The 19894-nt window shown below is 29.0% G+C and overlaps 1 protein-coding gene across 1 annotated transcript in view; it reads left to right on the plus strand.

Moving 5' to 3' along the window:
* Positions 1–19894, plus strand: part of Syt7 (Synaptotagmin 7) — a 767213-nt gene that overhangs the window by 734024 nt on the left and 13295 nt on the right. The window contains exons 8-9 of the mRNA XM_085956767.1: positions 7477–7653; positions 9854–9934. Coding sequence (XP_085812893.1) covers positions 7477–7653; positions 9854–9934 — 258 coding nt within the window. The remainder of the gene's footprint in view (positions 1–7476; positions 7654–9853; positions 9935–19894) is intronic.

Consider the following 19894-nt stretch of genomic DNA (forward strand, 5'->3'; position numbering starts at 1 on the left):
ACTTTCTCTTATTCTAAAACGAACTAAATTATTGTTTTTAGTAAATTTGACCATATATTATAATATATACATAATTGAAGCGCCTAGTTTCAAAAGCCCCTAAAACGATTTAGGTAGTTCTGAGAAAAATGAGAAAAAGCATTTTAGGTAGTTTTGAGAAAACTGAGAAAAAATCATATCTATTAAATCTGTGAACTTTATGTATTTATTTTTTAATTCGTTACATTCTAAAGAGTAATTTGGTTTTCCATTTTAGATGTATTTGAAAAGCACACCCAACCATTTTAGCGGGTTTTGAAATTTACCCTAATTATTGATCATACATATTGATGGTTTTAAGCGTTTTTTAAAGTTCAATCTTGGGCTATTATATAGATAACAAAAATATCCATCTAAATACATATCTAACTCAAAAATTTTCAAAAACCGTTTTAGGGGCCTTTGAAACTTGGCGCTTCATATGTCAGTAGCAAAGGGTGGAAGTAGGCTGTTAAGATCCGACATAAAAAGTGCACATTAAATTTTGTTAGTCATACGTGCTTATTTTTATTGAACGAAGACTACAATTTACAGATGATGTTGGTTAGTTTTTTAAAAATCAAATAAACCTTGTCTAAACCAAACCAATATAGTTTTGGTATACTTTGGGCGATACGAGAAAATTGAGCACACTTTTTCATTCATACTTATTTGGTTTCGTTGGTTTAAGAATATAATAAAATAAGGATATATTATAGCCTAAACCAAACTATAATAGATAAAAAATATTATTTAATCTATAAAATATCCAAAGTTATGTATTATTTAATTGCATAATTTTAAATATTTTATAGATACACCAGTATTTTTTGACTATTATTTATTATGGCTTGATTTTCGCAGAGTTTAATTGAATTTTAGAAACTAACTAACACCGTCTGTAAACTGTAGTCTTCTATCAATGAAAACAAATACGTATGACTGACAAAGTTTAGTGTGTACTATTTATGGTGGATCTGAATAGCCTAACTCCACCTTTCGCCACTGATATATATATCGAGACATTGAACAATTTTTGAATAATTTTATTAAATATTCAAAAACATCATCGTACTCGGGTCTATAATTTATTCTTGGAGTCTTCATCTCACCCAGACTTTTTTTTCTATGGAAGGCAAACCAGTAGTGCTACTTTATAATTATTTCCATTGAACATCTTGAAATCACCTGTGTGACCGTTTATGTGTCTCAGTCACTTCCTTTAAGATGTGTAGGTACATCACAGTCCTTGGTATCTTATCTATCATAACGGTCGCCCATATCATCTAACATCTTTTTTAAACTTTTATTTTCCATTTTCTTACATATCGAAATATACTCACGTACTTCTAAATATATTATTTTCAAATTCTAATGGATTAAAATTATATCCTATTCCATTTGAGTCGTTTTTGCGAAGCGGGTTTTGCCTTTAGGCATCTGTTGGTACTATACGCACTTACCAATGGTAAATACACACTAACAACGAATACAATTAATTCTAACTTATAATAAATTAATACAATAAAGCAGGTAAAAATTTTATCACCTACCTTTTAAGTCAAGGATCACAATAAAAAAAATTATCAAACAAATTATGAATACCTAGTTGAAATGTTTATAAAAAATCCCCTACTTAATATATCATTAGATACCTAATCACTAATAATACATTGTATAAGCGTACAAATCATCATTACTGAGAAACAATGGCCATGGGTAACGTATTGGGTATTTAATAGAGTTTAACTAATTTGACACAATAAATATTGTTTACAAAAAAAAAAAAAACAGTAGTACCTATATAAAAGTAGACAAAATAAAAAGATAGTGATCAATAAGCAATCTAATTTAAAATTTAATATAAAAGCTTCTTAACAGTCACAAATTTTAAATTTGTAATATTTACATTTTTTCAATACATATGTGTTTGATCTGAACCAAAGACTATCCAGTCAACTAAATAATTAGGAACCCTTTTATTGCTTCGAAGCAAAAATAGTTACTTATTAATTTTTATACATTCTAAGCACGGGGGGACATGCTCGTCGAAGGTCAAAATTGACTTTTTATTGTATTTTCAAACCATGATCCTGGACACTCTTTAAACGTTGTAGATAATCTATTTATATAATTTTGAAGCCTTATTATCATTTATAGTTATTTTAAACATTTGATGACTGCATAAAGTATTTTTGTTACATAAAATAGTATTCTTGTAAACCTCTCGCTCTAATGTTTTAGAATATAGTCATATTTCGGTACATAACTGTGCAGTGGTGTTAAGATTTTTTACATTTATTAATTTACAAACGCATTTATGAAACTAATAGTATAATTTATTACAAGATAATTTTTGTAAAATATTCACGATAAAAAAATATATTGATAATCTCCGTGATCCCAAATTTGACAAGAATTAGGCATTTTATTATTCAAAAAATCGGCAATATTAACACATTTGAAGATGATTCTAAAGATACTTATTATAAACTATGTCTTTGACCATTCAAGTGTGATAAACATCTTATGAATAATGATTGCTTTATAATAATTATTGACCTAAGAATAAGGTAGTGTTTTTTTGAAATACGCCATTTCTTTTTTCATTCCCTAGTGGTTAAGCTACAACATACGGCCGTAGCCATATATTGACCAACTATAATTAAAGTAGGGAGTAAAATTATGTTAACGCGCGTGTTTGAACATATACCTAACCGAATTTTTTTTTATTTTTTTTTAAACGGTACATGTTCAAACACGCGCGTCAATATCATTTTACTCCCTACTTCAATTATAGTTTGTCAATTTATGGCGACGGCCGTATGTTGTAGCTTAACCACTGGGGAATGACAAAAGAAATGGCGTATTTCAAAAAAACACTACCTTATTATTAGGTCAATAATTATTATAAATCAATCATTATTCATAAGATGTTTATCACACTTGAATGGTCAAAAACATAGTTTATAATAAGTATCTTTAGAATCATCTTCAAATGTGTTAATCTTGCCGATTTTTCGAATAATAAAATGCCTAATTATTGTCAAATTTGGGATCACAGAGATTATCAATATAATTTTTTATCGTGAATATTTTACAAAAATTATCTTATAATAAATTATACTAATGGTTTTATAAATGCGTTTAAAAATTAATAAATGTAAAAAATCTTAACACCACTGCACAGTTATGTACCGAAATATGACTATATTCTAAAACATTAGAGAGAGAGGTTTAAAAGAATACTATTTTATGTAACAAAAATACTTTATGCAGTCATCAAATGTTTAAAATAACTATAAAGGATAATAAGGCTTCAAAATTATATAAATAGATTATCTACAACGTTTAAGGAGTGTCCAGGATCATGGTTTGAAAATACAATAAAAACTCAATTTTAACCTACGACGAGCACGTGGGCCGTTAAAGTAATATCATAATTTATAATTAACTATTTCTTTTATTCAACGAATAATTTACAAGATTTAAGAATGTACCATTCTGATTATTGAACATACATAATTTTGAAAAACACTTTCTGAGAAAATACATTATAACCAATAGAAAAAATCTTTTTGAAAAAAGTAAGCCACCACGGTAGAGAATCGAACCCTGCATATCCTGGGTTTCCATTTATTAAATCAAAGTAGATACCTATTACTTCAATTACTAACCGACGTCGTGGATTTCTCCAAAATTTTTTATGATGTAACTTACTTAAATTTGCTAATAATTTATAATTAACTATTTCTTTTATTCAACGAATAATTCATAAAACAATACATTAATAAAACAAAAACCGATTGCCAAAGTACCTAGCTTGATTTAGAAGAACGCTGATGATTAGGTATTAAAAAGGCCAATAGTTAAAATTTGTCGCAATTAGTATGTCACTGCGTAGCATAGAGGTAAATGCGACGGACGAGGCGTAAACCCAGGAGATGTAGAGTTTGATTCCCTGCCGGCTTACTTTTTTCAAAAAGATTTTTTCTATTGGCAATAATATATTTTCTCAGAAAGTATTTTTCAAAATTATGTAGGTATGTTTAATATCATAATGTCTACATTTTCATACTATACTATACATACATCTCAAAATTAAAACGACTAGTAGGTATATGAAGAAAATACAGCCAATTTTTTAAGAATACTCACATTAGATACACGATGTAGACCAAGGGTAGTCATCCTGAACCCTACCGCCCAATAGTGGGCGTTCCAGCTTTCATGGTGGGCGGTAGTGGTTTTAAAAACATGTTCATTAGGTTTTCATAAAATTCCCCGTGACAAATTAAATTTGCAAGAAATATACTATTTGTATCGCCCTTGCATATATGTGCAAAGTATAAATAAAAGATAGATTTAAGTATAGTAAGTTGTTTTATAAAGATTTCTTCTGCCAAACTTTGCGAAAGTCTGAAATAAAGTATTTGGTAAGTCATTTTTATTATATGCTTTAACTATGCTGTAACTCTGCTTTATAAATTCTATAAAGTAAAGTTACTTCCATACTTTAGAAATCATCATTACTGTGGAACCGGTGGCCGGTTAGAAAATTTTACTACTAACAGAGATACAAAAGTGGGCGGTAGGTACAAAAAGGTTGACTACCCCTGATATAGACAATTTATATAATAATATTAAGTAAAATTATTAAAAAGGATTCTTTCAAAATATATGTAGTTAATCTAAATATTAATAATTCGATAATTAATAATAACATAAACCCCCTCTCACTGAGGTCGATAATTACACTAGTGTTGACGGAATTGCGCGCATTTAAGGTTCAATAAACGTTTGTTTACTTGAACCTCCTGTACTTCCCCATTATGAATCGGCCCGTGAAGATATTCAATCAATAATTTCGTGGCTCAGTGAACCAGCGCCGCAGCAGGGTCCGGTTAACGCCTGCCAATTAGGCCGGACGACCGGACCGACGCGACCTTCGCGCGCGGTCACGTGGTCGCCGAAACGTCCGGTTGCCAGGCCAGCCCTGATGAAGCACTGGATTGCCACGCACCAGTGGCTGGAACGAGTTAATTAAGGAGTGAGCCGTGACATTTTTTACAGCGCGTTTGTCGTCTAGTCTTTTGACACTGTCGATTATTGGAAAACAGATTAAATTCACACAACGTTACATATTTAAATTAAGTGTAACCATCATTTGTTCAATTTCAAATTCCAATACAAACATATTTTAATATATTGATATACTTCTATTGTGTCATTTCTTTCGGTCCGTCACTACGTCTCGCACATGATATTATGTAAAACTGTCATAGCGAAGATCATTTTTTTAACATCGCTGTAAAATGTGGTCACAATATCAAAACCCGATTCGACATAAATCAAAATAATTGTACGGATTTAGTTTCACACATGTTCAATTTAACTATTATTTTTATTAAAACGGAAAGTCACAAGATTTATAAATATATATTCACATATTTTCATTTTATTGAAATATTGATTTTTTCAGTTTCAAAAAATATATTATTAATATGAATTATTAAAAAAAAATGCTTATACCATTCAAGAAAATTTATTTAACTAAATTTGAATGCTAAAACTTCCAATGAAATAAGATCTAGAATTGAGATGAATTTATTCAACGAACACACAAATTTATCTTTGAATTAAAAAAATATATTAAAATATATAATATTTTTCTATAAGTCCTGTAAGTCAGTAAAATATATTAAATTTAATCTTTGAAATATTGTCGCTAGAAGCATCCAGTAAATAAACAGTAGCATTCATAGTAATTCGCTATAAGCCAACAAAAATTAATGCATATTCTTCCTGTCTTCCTTTTGGCCTATATCTTGTGTTATACAATTGAATGACGTGGCCAAAGTGATTAGACTTTTCATTTTCTCATAATGAATAAAATTTCTAACCTTTATAATCAATCCTTTGCCTTACTTCATCGTTATAATATTATATTCTTTGTTTCCGTGGTACCATAAGAATTCATTGATAAACCCACGTCTCAAATGCCTTTATTGTAGTGTGTTATTTATCTATAAGATTAATTTAATACATATTATATTTGTCTACATGCGTGTATTTTACAAATAACATCTTTAAAATATTTCAGTACTGTGATACAATTTTACAGGAGAGCATAAACAAAGTTTTGAAATCAGTCTGACAAGAGTTAGTTTTTAGGATATTTTGAAGTATTTTATATCAAAACAAACGAGATTAGCATTCCAATACAATACTTCAGTCATTTCTTTTAAAAACATTGAAAGTTTATTTATTTTAAATTTTAAGCTGATGTTATATATTATTGCCATATCAACTTTTTTTCACATTTGGTCAGATCCAGATATCTTTTAACGTTACTTTGCGACCACTAAAGTTGCAGCTCTAATAGTTTGCTACATCAAAGAATGTACAATTTGGAACATATTATGGAAGAAAACTTAAAAAATGAAAAAAACCGCAGCTATAACCGTCACAGTACTGATTTACGATATGATATTATGAAACATATAAAGAAAACTAAGTAAAATAATAAAAATAGCAAAATTTCGCACATAAATTTTTATAAGGACAATATGATAATATATATTAACGTATAAATAAGTAAACCGAATAAACTAAATATACATTTTTTATAATGTATAATAGAACATGCATTAAGTAACTCTCACGCGAGTAAAATAATATCGCACACTGAGATCTATAGGTTCATAACTGCAAAATAACCCAAAAATGTCTTATGAATGCAGTTCGGTAGAAAAAAAATCTATTTTTAATGCTATATGGCATTAACTGCTACTTTGAAAGCAGTGGCCTCTGACACAATTGTGTCCATGGTTATTTTATATTTAAAATTTTAATTCAGATCTATATAGAGGCATTATCTTACATGATGCCCTTTTGCCTAAAAAATATTTCATCTTTGGTACAATATTTATTGTGCTAGAACGCCGAATTTTTCAGCAGTCTACTGCAATTAATTAAATTTAAGTTAATTAGTTAACATTAAAACTCAAATTACTCAAGATCATGTTATTTGCAGTTATGACCCTATAGACCTCAGTGTACGATATATCAATATCTGAAACAAATTGACCGAACGCAGGTTATTATTCTCCTAAATACTATCGCCATTGATAGGTTTAGTGAAAAAATTAATAAATGATGCTACCGAATCTCACGTATACGGCGAATTAGTCAAAAAAAATAACTACATAGATTGATATCTCTAAACATTTTAACTATTTATATTAATGAATAATATCCACACAGTGTGAAGTGAAGAACTAAAATAGTTCTACTAAATTCTTTCTACCACTCTGCCGTACTTCAACTCATATAGGGCGTACATATTCGACTCGCTCTCTAGCCTGAAATAATATTTTTTTTATGTAGGGTTCCATCGGCAGCTGTAAATTGATAATTAAATTAATACTGACTGTGCATTTTTTTTAAATTTTACAGGGCAAGGAACTCCCCGCTAAAGACTTGAGTGGCACTTCAGACCCTTACGTACGCGTGACGCTGCTACCCGACAAGAAGCATAGGTTGGAGACCAAGATTAAAAGGCGGACGCTCAACCCTCGTTGGAACGAGACCTTTTACTTTGAAGGGTTCCCAATACAAAAGCTCCAGAGCAGGGTAATTACTTTCAATTATTAAAATATTGTACATACATACTCCCAACTGTATTTTTAATGAGTGATTTACGCATATTTAATTAGGTACCTAATTTATTTTTCAAAAATGAGACTCAACTGATGCACAAAAATGTACTATCCCACATTAATCTAATTTTGAGAAAACGTCGCTAGATACAAAAAAAAAATCAAATATTTAATTTCAATTTTTATATCGAAGTTTTTTCATTGATGTTATGCATCATTACAATCACATATATATAATAAGTAATATAAATAAAAACATATTTTTGTATTGTTTATCATTTTTAAGTGTAATAGAAAAATCAAACCAAACCCAAGAAATTGAATTAGCTGATTTGAAATTAGATAACAAATATGACACAGATAGTTCAATACGTGAGATGGTGAGTTTTTTAGATTTTGGTAAATAGTATATAAATCGTTTTTGGAACATCGAAACATTGATTATGTATTTAGTAAACTAAGTGATTTAAAATACATATTTTTAATTTTTTTGCAACACTGTAATTTTTTTACTCAATAAGTTGTAACTAACGATATAATGGTATACAATTTACTGTGTATCTTTTGTTATACATAATATTGTGATATTAATAATTCTGAAAATGTTTTTTTTTTAATATTTACTGAAGTAAACTAATTACCTTGTATGTTTTTTTATAATGTAAAATATATTAGGTATACCTTTGGCAAACCAAAAATAATGTGGGTTTGTACGTTTTTGTGTTACTACGTCTATTGTATAGTAAACTTAATTCATTCATATTATGTATCTAACTTAATAATGATGTCTTCCTGGTATTTTAATGAATTAATTTGGTATTATAATATTATTTACTATTTACTGTATCAGTTATAAATAATGCACATTGGTGAATCAAGTAATATTTGAAGATCTGAAGGACGTAACCAAGGTCGTAAATATTACTCAAATCGAAAAGTGCAAAACTGATAATAAATAGAAATCAAATTCAAATTTCATAGAGTACATAGTATTAATAAAATTTTCAAAATAGGAACCCACTACTAATACCGCATTTTATTTATTAAAAAAACAAAACATTGACATAACAATTCTCAGGACGTTAACAACATGAATTTTAATTTTTAAAAAAATCTGAAAGTCGTAAACGATTATGTACCGGGTACCTTCAAAGAATTGGCATAAATAACAATATTTTCTTCCGTTCTGTATCTATTATCAAAGTCAACTTCAAAATATTAACGATAACATAACATAATATGTAACTGAAAAATGTTAAAATGTACATATTTTATCAAAAAGAGCATTATTTTAAAATAATTCCTTTTCTTTCGATTTTTAACAAAATGGGAGCGTTGAGTCGTTAATAATTCCGTTTCTGACTGACTGCTGTCAGAAACGCTAATCTGTTAAAGCCGATTACAATAAAAGTGTAGTAAATTATGGAGGTAAAAACAGTGTAACGTTCCAAAAATCATTCTGTTATTTACAAAAATCAATAACGTCCATAATATTTACCCATTTTATATATTATTATACCCAATGAAAATGTATGCCTAGTTGAATATCAAAGGAGATACATATTGACTAAAATAAAACACAATTATTAAAGAACCCATAATAAATACTAGTATATAAACAATCATAAATTATTTCTAAGCTACCTTCATAATAATTATTATCAAATACTTGATATTTACTTAACAATTTAAATTGATTTGACTCGTATCCGGAAATTTGTACGTATACAGTTCACCGCAGGACACTTATTCGTGAACCGCAGTACGTGAAACATGAGTTCGTGTAACATTTAATCAAATGACGAGTTCTTCGTTGAACATTTCACCTTGAAGTATATTTGTACGTATGCTACAACATATGGAGATGTCCTTACTAGGTTAGTTAAGTTAGGGTTAATCTAAATTGGAACAGTACTATTTGCAAACTATCGCCGCATTTTGTATGAAACGTACGAATGTATTCCACGGTGAAATGTTCAACGAAGAACTCGTCATTTGATAAAATGTTATACGAACTCATGTTTCACGTACTGCGGCGCACGAATATGTGTCCCACGATGAACTGCATACGTACAACTTACATGTAACCGATTTGACTAGGCTTCAATAATAATTTTCTAAAAATAAATATGAAATAAGGCATTATTAAGTATGTATTATTATATTTATTCCAGGTGTTACATCTTCACGTATTCGACTATGATCGCTTTTCAAGAGATGACTCAATTGGAGAAGTCTTTCTTCCTCTTTGTCAAGTAAGTAATTAAAAAATATATTTGTACTTTAATACCAGTATTGTTCTATCTCATGTAATGATATAAAAATGACAAAACATTAATATCATGAATCACAATTTTGAATAAAAAAAATATACTGTGTAAACTGTATATTAATATTCAATCAAAAAGGGTGAGATGCAGAGAAGAAGGAGAAAATTAAATAATAATTGATTTACCTATTATGACTATTAATGTAACTAAAAGAAGATTTTACTACTTACTTACGTACTACGTACTTAACCATGTCACGATACAGAATCTTGGTAAATCGCAAGAACAATATCATGTTATTTTATTCTGTTACTGCGTCTTGCCACGTAATACCTGCATCACGAAGATTGATCTTGTAGCATCGTTACATGGTGAGAATCCAAGCTACTGTACCACAAGGGTGCACAGTACATGTTCTAAAAACGTGAAGCATCTCAAGCCTTTCGTCCGACATCAAAGATTCATGTATCTGTTCACGAAATCGGATGTTCAAAGGCTTTGATAAATAATTTTTATAAAATTTTTGTAAAATTTTGATAAATATTTGGCATACTTAGTTAAATTTCGATATATTTGCGACAGTTCTACTTTTGATACTATACGACTCATTTTGTCATGCAAGCTTTTGATTTGTGTTTATGATCATACAGATTAATTAATGTATCAAGAATTGATAATGGTGACAACTCTATTATTTGCAAATCGATATTGTCAATTATTATTTTCATTTCAATGCACTCAGTTTTAAATAATTTAATGTTTGAAATAGCATTGTTAATTTAAATCACCGTGTTTCTACTTTTCATTTGTTAATTGTAAAATTATTTTTCATTGTAACGTCAGCAATATGTTATGAAATATAATTAATTGAATCATGATTAGATATAGGTAATAGTATTATTCATATATTTGGTATAAAATTCAGCACACATACTCGTATTTTTAATATTCAATAAATAAATAACTATTAAAAGACTTACATATTATCTAATAAAATGTTATATAAGGAGTATATAATACGGGCGATTACTATGTCATGTAAGTTATCATACCAAAACTTTTTATGGAGACTATTATTATTATCCATTCCAATAATTACATTCTGGTTCTGTTATGCAAATGGAGTTCAGTAATGAACAAAATCAATGAGGGCGAATTCTAAGATTTCTAGTTTCTTAAATTTCTTTTCGATCAATAATTATTATCAAGAAGGCATATCAAAAAATTAAAAAAAAATATCACTAATTAGCTAACTACTAATTTTTTGTTCGGTTTTTGGGGTTGTTTGGCACCTGCGCATCTAATCTATACACAATACCACTTTTTGGCTTCTACGGCAGCTATCTAGCTATAAGCACTTATTGTAACAATTACAATAAATTAGTTGTAATTGTTACAATACGTGCTATGTTTTAACAGCACCTCTTTTGGCTGTGTTAACTTTACAGCGAAATAGACAGTTTTGGCTGTTTATACGGCTAACTTATTGTAACAAATTAATATCTCAATACGCAAATATGATAAAGTGATAATATTTATCACTTTAGCGGTCGATAAGTATAGAATAGACCCACAGAGCCGAAATATGTTTTTTAATAAAATAATTATATACCTTCTGAGGTATAGAATTATTGATTGAAATATGTTTTGTGTAATTATAAATAATTAGAGTTTTCGAATAAAACATTTATTAAAGACGTATAACTAACAACCACATAATACAGTACTGACGGAAACTGTTGTCTTTGAGATATAGTGTGGTGGAATTTTATGGATGGTAAAAAATATGAATATTTCCGTAACGTCGGTTAGTAATTAAAATAATACCTGCTTTGATGTAAAATGCAAAAGCCGATAGCCAATAGTAGCTCAATTTAGAAAGCGCTTCGGGGAGTATTATAAGAACCATTAGTTTAAATTTATCGTAATTAAGTATGGTACCTTTAGCATAGTGGTCTATGTACGTGGGCGCGAAACCAGAGTGATGCAGGTTCGATTCCTACGGGGGTGTCTTACTTTTTTCAAAAAGATTTTTTCTATCTGTTATAATATATTTTCTCAGAAGTGTTTTCCAAATAATATATGTTCAATAATTTGTATTTTACATTCTCAAATCTTGTTGATTATTATTTGAACAAAAAAATTAATTAATTATGAATTATTCGTTGAATAAAAAAAATCGTTGCATCACTGATCTAATAATTTTAAAATGTATTTTCATTAACAGAAATCAATACACAGTTATTTCATTCGCGGATTCCATCCGTGTCGAAATATTGGCGCCATTTGAGTTGGTACTGTACAAGTTCAGAGTTAATGTTTCGTTAGTAACTCAATTTCCTGCGGCCCTCCCACGTGACAGCATCCAAAAAAGGCCGGATCGGGATTAATTTGGCCCGGCAAGCTGAGCTGAAGGGCCGCAATGGGAAACTTTGGCGATATTTCATGACTTTCTGGACGTATATGTAGTGTCGGAGATTTATGTGCATATTTGTAGGCAGGTCACTCCAGGCATTTTTAGTGTTGATCTCAGTAAAGTGGAATAACAGGAAAATCATTATATTCCAAAATTCTGGATTTATTTCAAATTCAGTGACACTTTAAATTATATCATAATATCATTCATACTAATATTTTATTCAAGTTTTACCTACTTAACATTTAGGACTACCTATCAGTAGCGAAGTGTGGGGGTAGGCTATTCTAATGTAAATAGTGCACAATAAACTTTGTCAGTCATACCTGTTTGTTTTCATTGAACTAAAAATACAATTATTTACAGATGGCGCTCGTTAATTTGTTAAATTTAATTAAGTCCCTGTCTAAACCAAACAATAATAGTTTATTAACATGCTATGGATTATCCGGTATGGTACACCCACGGTGGCCGCGTAGCTTAAGCGTTGGACTAAAAAGCCGTGGGTCCCAGGTTCGAATCCTGGGTCTGGCAAGTACACATATTGTTTTTCTATTTGTATGTGTCAGGGTATAGACCTAATAGGTTGAGCAAGTGGCTGACATCAATTTCTCGTAAAAAACAAAATCTCTCAATACAAACCTCCACTCTGTGGAGGCCCATATTATGATCCTATCAGGATCGGACATGGTCGGAAAAATATGCTATGGATTATCCGACAAAAATAGTGCACACTTATTTAGTCATACTTATTAGTTTACGTTGAATTAAGAGTAAATAATATTACAGATGGTGTTGGTAAGTTTTTTTAAATTCAATAATCCCTGCCTAACCAAACAATAACTGATAAAAAATATTCTTCTATCTATAAAATAACTAAAATGGTGTATGATTTACTGGCATAATTTTAAATATTTTATAGATAAACGAATATTTTTTTAATATTATTTACTATAGTTTGGATTAAACAGGGTTGAATTTAATTTTAAAAATTTACAAACGCTATCTTCACATTGTAGTCTTAGTTCAATGAAAAGAAAATCGAAATTTTAGTATGCACTATTTATGCTGAATCTTAACAGCTTACCTCCACCCTTCGCTACGGCTACCTATTGATGGTACTGACACATCTAGGTATATTATAATTTATTTGAACGAAAATGAAATAGGTAACTGGGGTGACACTAAATCGATGTTTTGTCTTCCGTTAGCGTTTATCAATTTAAAACACTATTATATTTTTAATTTGTGTTGCAAGGTCAAAATAACTTATAACCTGTGTGTATTTTAGTATCTCTTCTGTAGGTATTGTCATATTTTATCAATTGGATAAGTATTTGTTACTCGGAATAATTATATTATATTAATAGCATCGCAGACATCTGTAGTAACAAAAAATAGTATTAAATCGCACTTATAACAAATTATAACCACGTGACAAAATGAAATATAATATCATTCACTTTAACCATGTGAAGCGCCTAGTTTCAAAGGCCCCTAAAACGGTTTTTGAAAATTTTTGAGCTAGATATGTATTTAAATGGATATTTTTGTTACCTATATGATGGCTAAAGATTGAACTTTAAGAAACGTCAAAAACCGTCAATACGTGTGATCAAAAATTAGGGTAAATTTCAAAACGTGCTAAAATGGTTAGGTGTGCTTTTCAAATACCCCTAAAATGGAAAGCCAAAATACTCCTTAGAATTTAACGAATTAAAAAATAAATACATAAAGTTCACAGATTTAATAGATATGATTTTTTCTCAGTTTTCTCAAAACTATCTAAAATGCTTTTTCTCATTTTTCTCAGAACTACCTAAATCGTTTTAGGGGCTTTTGAAACTAGGCGCTTCAATTGTGTATATATTATAATATATGGTCAAATTTACTAAAAACATTAATTTAGTTCGTTTTAGAATAAGAGAAAGTAAATTTAATAGTTGAAACACCCCATCGTCACCACAGACAAATACAAAGACAAAATAAGTGTCCTCGCATAAAAGAAAGCGGTCAGTAGAAATGTGGACGGTGCTTGGAAAAACACTCCACATAATATAGAAGAGAAGAACTGAAGAGCTGGTATCGATCCCTTCGAAAAGGTTTTGTCGTTAAGGTAGTAATCAGCTATACACCTTTTAACCACTAGAAAAGAGCACATAGAGTGGCACAATCAGCTTTTACTTACTATATAGTTCACAGATTTAATAGATATGATTTTATCTCATTTTTTTCAAAACTACCTAAAATAGTTTTATCATTTTTCTCAGAACTACCTAAAATCGTTTTAGGGGCTTTTGAAACTAGGCGCTTCATGTGTAATGTATAATATGGTTATCATTTAATTTTGTAGTAGAATTTCAAACCAACGTTAATATATATATTAATATAAAAGTATTCATATAAAATATTAAATTTGATTGATTTGATACACATTGAATTGATACACAATATCAATTACTTAAAAAAACAGTGTTTACTGGAAAATTTTAACAAAACTTCGCATTTTATATTTATTTTCTACATGTATGGGTAGGTACATATATTAAAATACTTCAGTAAATAAACACATTTTTACTACATGATTCGTTTATCATAAGACTATTTAAAATGTCTTCATTCGCTAAATAAGTACGTACTATTTTACGTATTTCCTAATATATAAATTAAGACTGTGTATTTCATAACCATACTTACACATGCAATTTAATATAATGTTCTTTAAATATCTTCTATTTCAATTTTCATTAAATATTTTTTTTCAATATAGTATTAATTTATAATATATTTTTCAGTATATTATGTACTGATAATGAACGAAAAGTTTTCTTTTATTTATATAAAATCTACCGGCACTACATTGTAACATTTTACATATTAGAATTTAATATTTTTATCGTAATTGAGTTAAGTTCTAAATTCTAAGAGCAGACAAGTTATGTTGGTATATTAATACTTTGGACGCGGAAGACGCACACGGTGCGTAATGACCAGGCGGCCGATCGATGTAATTAACGTGCATTTTAAAGGGGGCAATTAAAATCTCATTATCTCTTCAGCAGCGAAAGCGTTAACTAAAGTAAAGTATTGTAACGATTACATTGTGCCGCCCTTGACTTATCAAAATGAGGAACACAAAAACCTTTGTTCACGGATAGTTATAAATCTTCCAGGGGTGTACTACTCACACCATAATTTATACATATAAAATTAGATTAAAACATATAAATTATTTAGTTTGTACTTGCGTTCGGTAAAACACGAAACAAACAAGTTTATTCTAAAATTTTGACATGCTCCGATGTTATCCTAGTTTAAAGGTAGTTTTTACATTAATCTTAAACTTAAACATTAATTCACTGCCAGATTATTATATTATCTCAAAATTTGTATTTATAATTAATTAATGTGAACATAATTTATTTAAAATATTTTTGATTTCATGGAAAATGTATATAATATATTTTAATAGAGGTATTTTTAAAAAGCAGAATAATGATCGGTTCAATATCTAACTAACCTTCTTGTTCCTTAACTGTACATTAAAAACCATAAATTTAAAATAACCCTCCACTAATGTACGAGATTACAGTATGCAGTAAAATTAAAAACACAATATTTGTAATAATTGTAAATTGTAAAGTAGAGCACAATATGCGATAGATAAAAAAATACTTGAAAATATAAAACGATACTCTGTTTGAAAGGTCTAAATGAGCTGATCAGTATCTACATGTTTTTAAAAACAATTTTACATTAGACTCCGTATTTATTAGTAATATAAACCTGAAATTTCTAATATACCAATAATCTATAAATACGTCAAACAGCTGAAAAATCTTAAATTGAGTTTTAGACATACACATTGACTCTCATATACAGAATTTTAATTATGTTATACAAATAAATATAATAAATCAATAAGTAAAACCAATTTCTAAATTTTTAAATATTAAAAAAATAACTTAACTTACATGTTAGACACATTCACATTTTTTTTAAATTATGAAAACTGCTTTAACTTTAATGTTCCTATCAAATAGGTAAACCGCACAATAGATTGCATCATACAATAGACAATACTAAATGTCATTTAGCAAATATTACTCAATTTCGTATTGTTTTGACATTTCTCTTGACCCATGTGAGTATCTAACTTGTCCTTGGTACAACAGATTTAGTTATATACAATAACTTTAACTATACGACCACACATACGGTGTGTCCAATTGAACCGAAAGACAATTAAACTAATCTAATTTCCACACAGACTAGGAAAGAAATAAGATCCATTTATCAGTAAAAACAATCGGGAACAAAAATACTCAGTGCTTACGTCCTGAAAAGCAAAATGATAGAGTCGTTTCAATGAAACGATGCAAATGATATAACATACTTTTTACTACTGTTTATTACCTATAATATACCTGCAATAATTATAATTCCATCAAATTTTGCAATTAACATAAATACGATAGTTACAGTGACAGTAAAGTTATCTCGGATGGTGACACTAGTGGAATAGTAATAGACTAAATAACAAAATTTCTAGAATTCAATACTATTAATATTATACTTATTAACCTTAGGGCGATTCGAAGAATTTCAAGTTATACACATTTATATATATTTTTTAAATCGATGTTTTTTAAAATAAATATAAAAAATATTATAACTATGAACTGGTCAAAAATCTCTTAGGTACTGCTTAGAAAACTTAAGAAACTAAATTTTAATAATAAATATGACCATTAAAATTTAATATATTATGTAATAATAAGATGGGGTCCTGCGACAAATTCACATTGTATTACATTTTTTTTACAATAATTGTAAGTTTATCTTTGACTTAAAATATAAAATATTTTTCTTTTTAATGTTTTCAGATACATATTTATTACTGAATATAGTTGAAATTGTAAATTATCAAAAAATGTCTCGAATTGCAAGCTTCGCATTTTTCCGCTAGATGCTTCCAGTAGGTAAAGACATAACCTTAAAAATGTTATTCTTTAGCAGTTGTTTACCATGTATCCCTCAACTATCAAATCCAAGTCATGTATAACAAAACTCAAACATTTTAGTAGCATCGTCAATAACTTTAATTAGTTATTACTTTAAAATCACCAAATAATATGCAAATAAAAGGAACCGCAAACAATATTTCATTTGATTAAATCGAGCAAGAAAAGGTTACTTTTAATATAGTATACTATTTTAAGCTAAATAATAGTAAAATGAGGTCCAGTTAATTCTGTTAATCCCACCTTTGTTTTAAATTGTATCTTCCAACCTAGGATACACAATAAATTAAATTTAGCTGTTAAATTATTAGCAAAGGTTTCATAGTTATTTTTAATGAGATTTCTTATCAAAACGCAAGTACCTAATATTCTCTATTTCGTTATTGTACGTGCGGTATCATCATAATAGTAATAATACACCTAGCATTAGTTTACCTTTTTAATTAAATTTCAATTCATATAATATAATATGGGCAATCATACATTGCTACAATATTCTTAGTATCTTAAATTAAAATAATTTTATGCTTAATTTTGATAAACTTCACTCCTAAAAAGAGTTTGATCAAGTGAGATTTCAATTCACATCTTTCTCTAGTCGAATAAGTACTTAAAACACCGATCCGTCTATAACTTATGCGGATTGATTTCACCAATAATAAAAACTTGCGAATTATTATTATTTAATTAAATTGTCATTAATAATAAATATTGTGTACATTTAGTAGGTATCTGAATAGAACAATATAATTTAATTAATATTTATTAAAATTATAATGGATTTAAGTTTTGTACTATTCCATTTGAGTCGTTTTTTGCGACCCGGGTTTCGCCTTTCGGCATCTTCAGGCGCTATGTGCACTCACCAAAAGTCAAATACACACTTACAACGAATACAGTTAACTCTAACTTATATAACAAATTAATTCAATAAGTAGGTAAAAACTTTAACACCTACCTAGTCTAGGATCACAATAAAAATATTTAATAATAGTTGAAGTGTTTGTAAAAAACCCGTAACTTATCACTAATAATACACTCGATAAGCGTATATATATTTTCAGCCGGGGTCAATCCACTGCTGGATGAAGGCTTCCCCAAGCTCCCTCCCGTCTTCTCGGTTCCTTGTTTTTCTCTGCCACGTACTTCCACCAAACCTGAGAAATTCGTCAATTCAGCGGGTTTTGGGGCACCCCCGTGGCCGCTAAGTGCCCCTCGGGTACCACTGAATGATTGTATTCGTCCAGCGGTTTTCCATTTGCCGTGCGATATGTCCGGCCCACCGACATTTCATTATCTTAAATAAGCGTATCCATCGTCAATACCTAGTAATAGATCATTAGTACTAATTATAAAAAATAAAAATACTCGTACTACACTCAAGACTTGTAAAATCGTCCATTCTGGAAACAATGGTAACTTATTGGGAATTTAATGGAGTTAACTAATGAGATATATCAGTGATATCAGTCTTTAAAAAGTTATTAGTTAAATATTTAAGGTAGGTATTCAATAATATTCTTACATGATATCTACTTTTTTATATAATATTATTATTTTTATTTTTGGACGATTTGGATGACATATGAGTATTACCCAGAGAACAAAAGATGTGAGATGTGAAATCCTGCTTAGTCCAAAATATGTCTTAACTTCTTCTTATATATATATGTATATATATTATGTGGTGAGGTCTTTTAAAATTATGTATATAAATAAAATTTACAGTCTGACAAACAAATTACATTTTATAATTCTATTTTTGTTTTGTGAAGGAAATATACTAAAATAATTCTCTCTAAATACGTCAATAAAATAAACCCTTTATCGAATTCAATTTCCATTATAAAAGAATCGAATATTTCCATGCAACTTAATCCACGTTCCTACCGTACTCTTTCGCCTGTCAGACTATATCAATTTACAAAGTAATGTAGAGAAACCCTTCTTTGTTTTAAAAAGAACTTTATCTGAAAAATATAAAGAAAAAGACGTGAGTAGATCGACTTACCAGTCTTATCACGAAAATTCTCAAACTCATCACATCCATATGTTTTTTTCCCCTTTTGATTGCTCCGACTTTAAAAGAAGAACTTAGTAATACACTAAGCTAACACGTATATTGTATGATATACCTAATAGTTTAATCTCTATAAGATCTTTTTCGTAGTTAGTTGTAATTTGAGTGGAATATATGGATGGGTAGGGATGGTGAAAGTGTTGGATTACGACCACTACCTTGGAAAATCAGTATTTCATTATGTGCACTGGCTTGAATGCTAAATTTAGTTATATTATAATTACGTGATGCTATTCGTATAGGCAAATAGAATGCGGCAAGTTTAACGTGTCTTTTTCCTTAAGACGATACATCAGTGAAACGACAAATAATTTTCAACTATAGGCGCGACGAAATTTTGGAATCGCTGGCATTCGGAGAGCGAACGTCGAGGTGTCAATACGTCAATTTGTTTCGTGATGGCGACGGGGGTATTAATTCTTTAA

Source organism: Rhyacophila brunnea, unplaced genomic scaffold, assembly GCF_057557595.1.
Source record: "Rhyacophila brunnea isolate RB1 unplaced genomic scaffold, BYU_Rbru_1.0 scaffold_6, whole genome shotgun sequence".
In the NCBI taxonomy this organism is placed as follows: domain Eukaryota; kingdom Metazoa; phylum Arthropoda; class Insecta; order Trichoptera; family Rhyacophilidae; genus Rhyacophila; species Rhyacophila brunnea.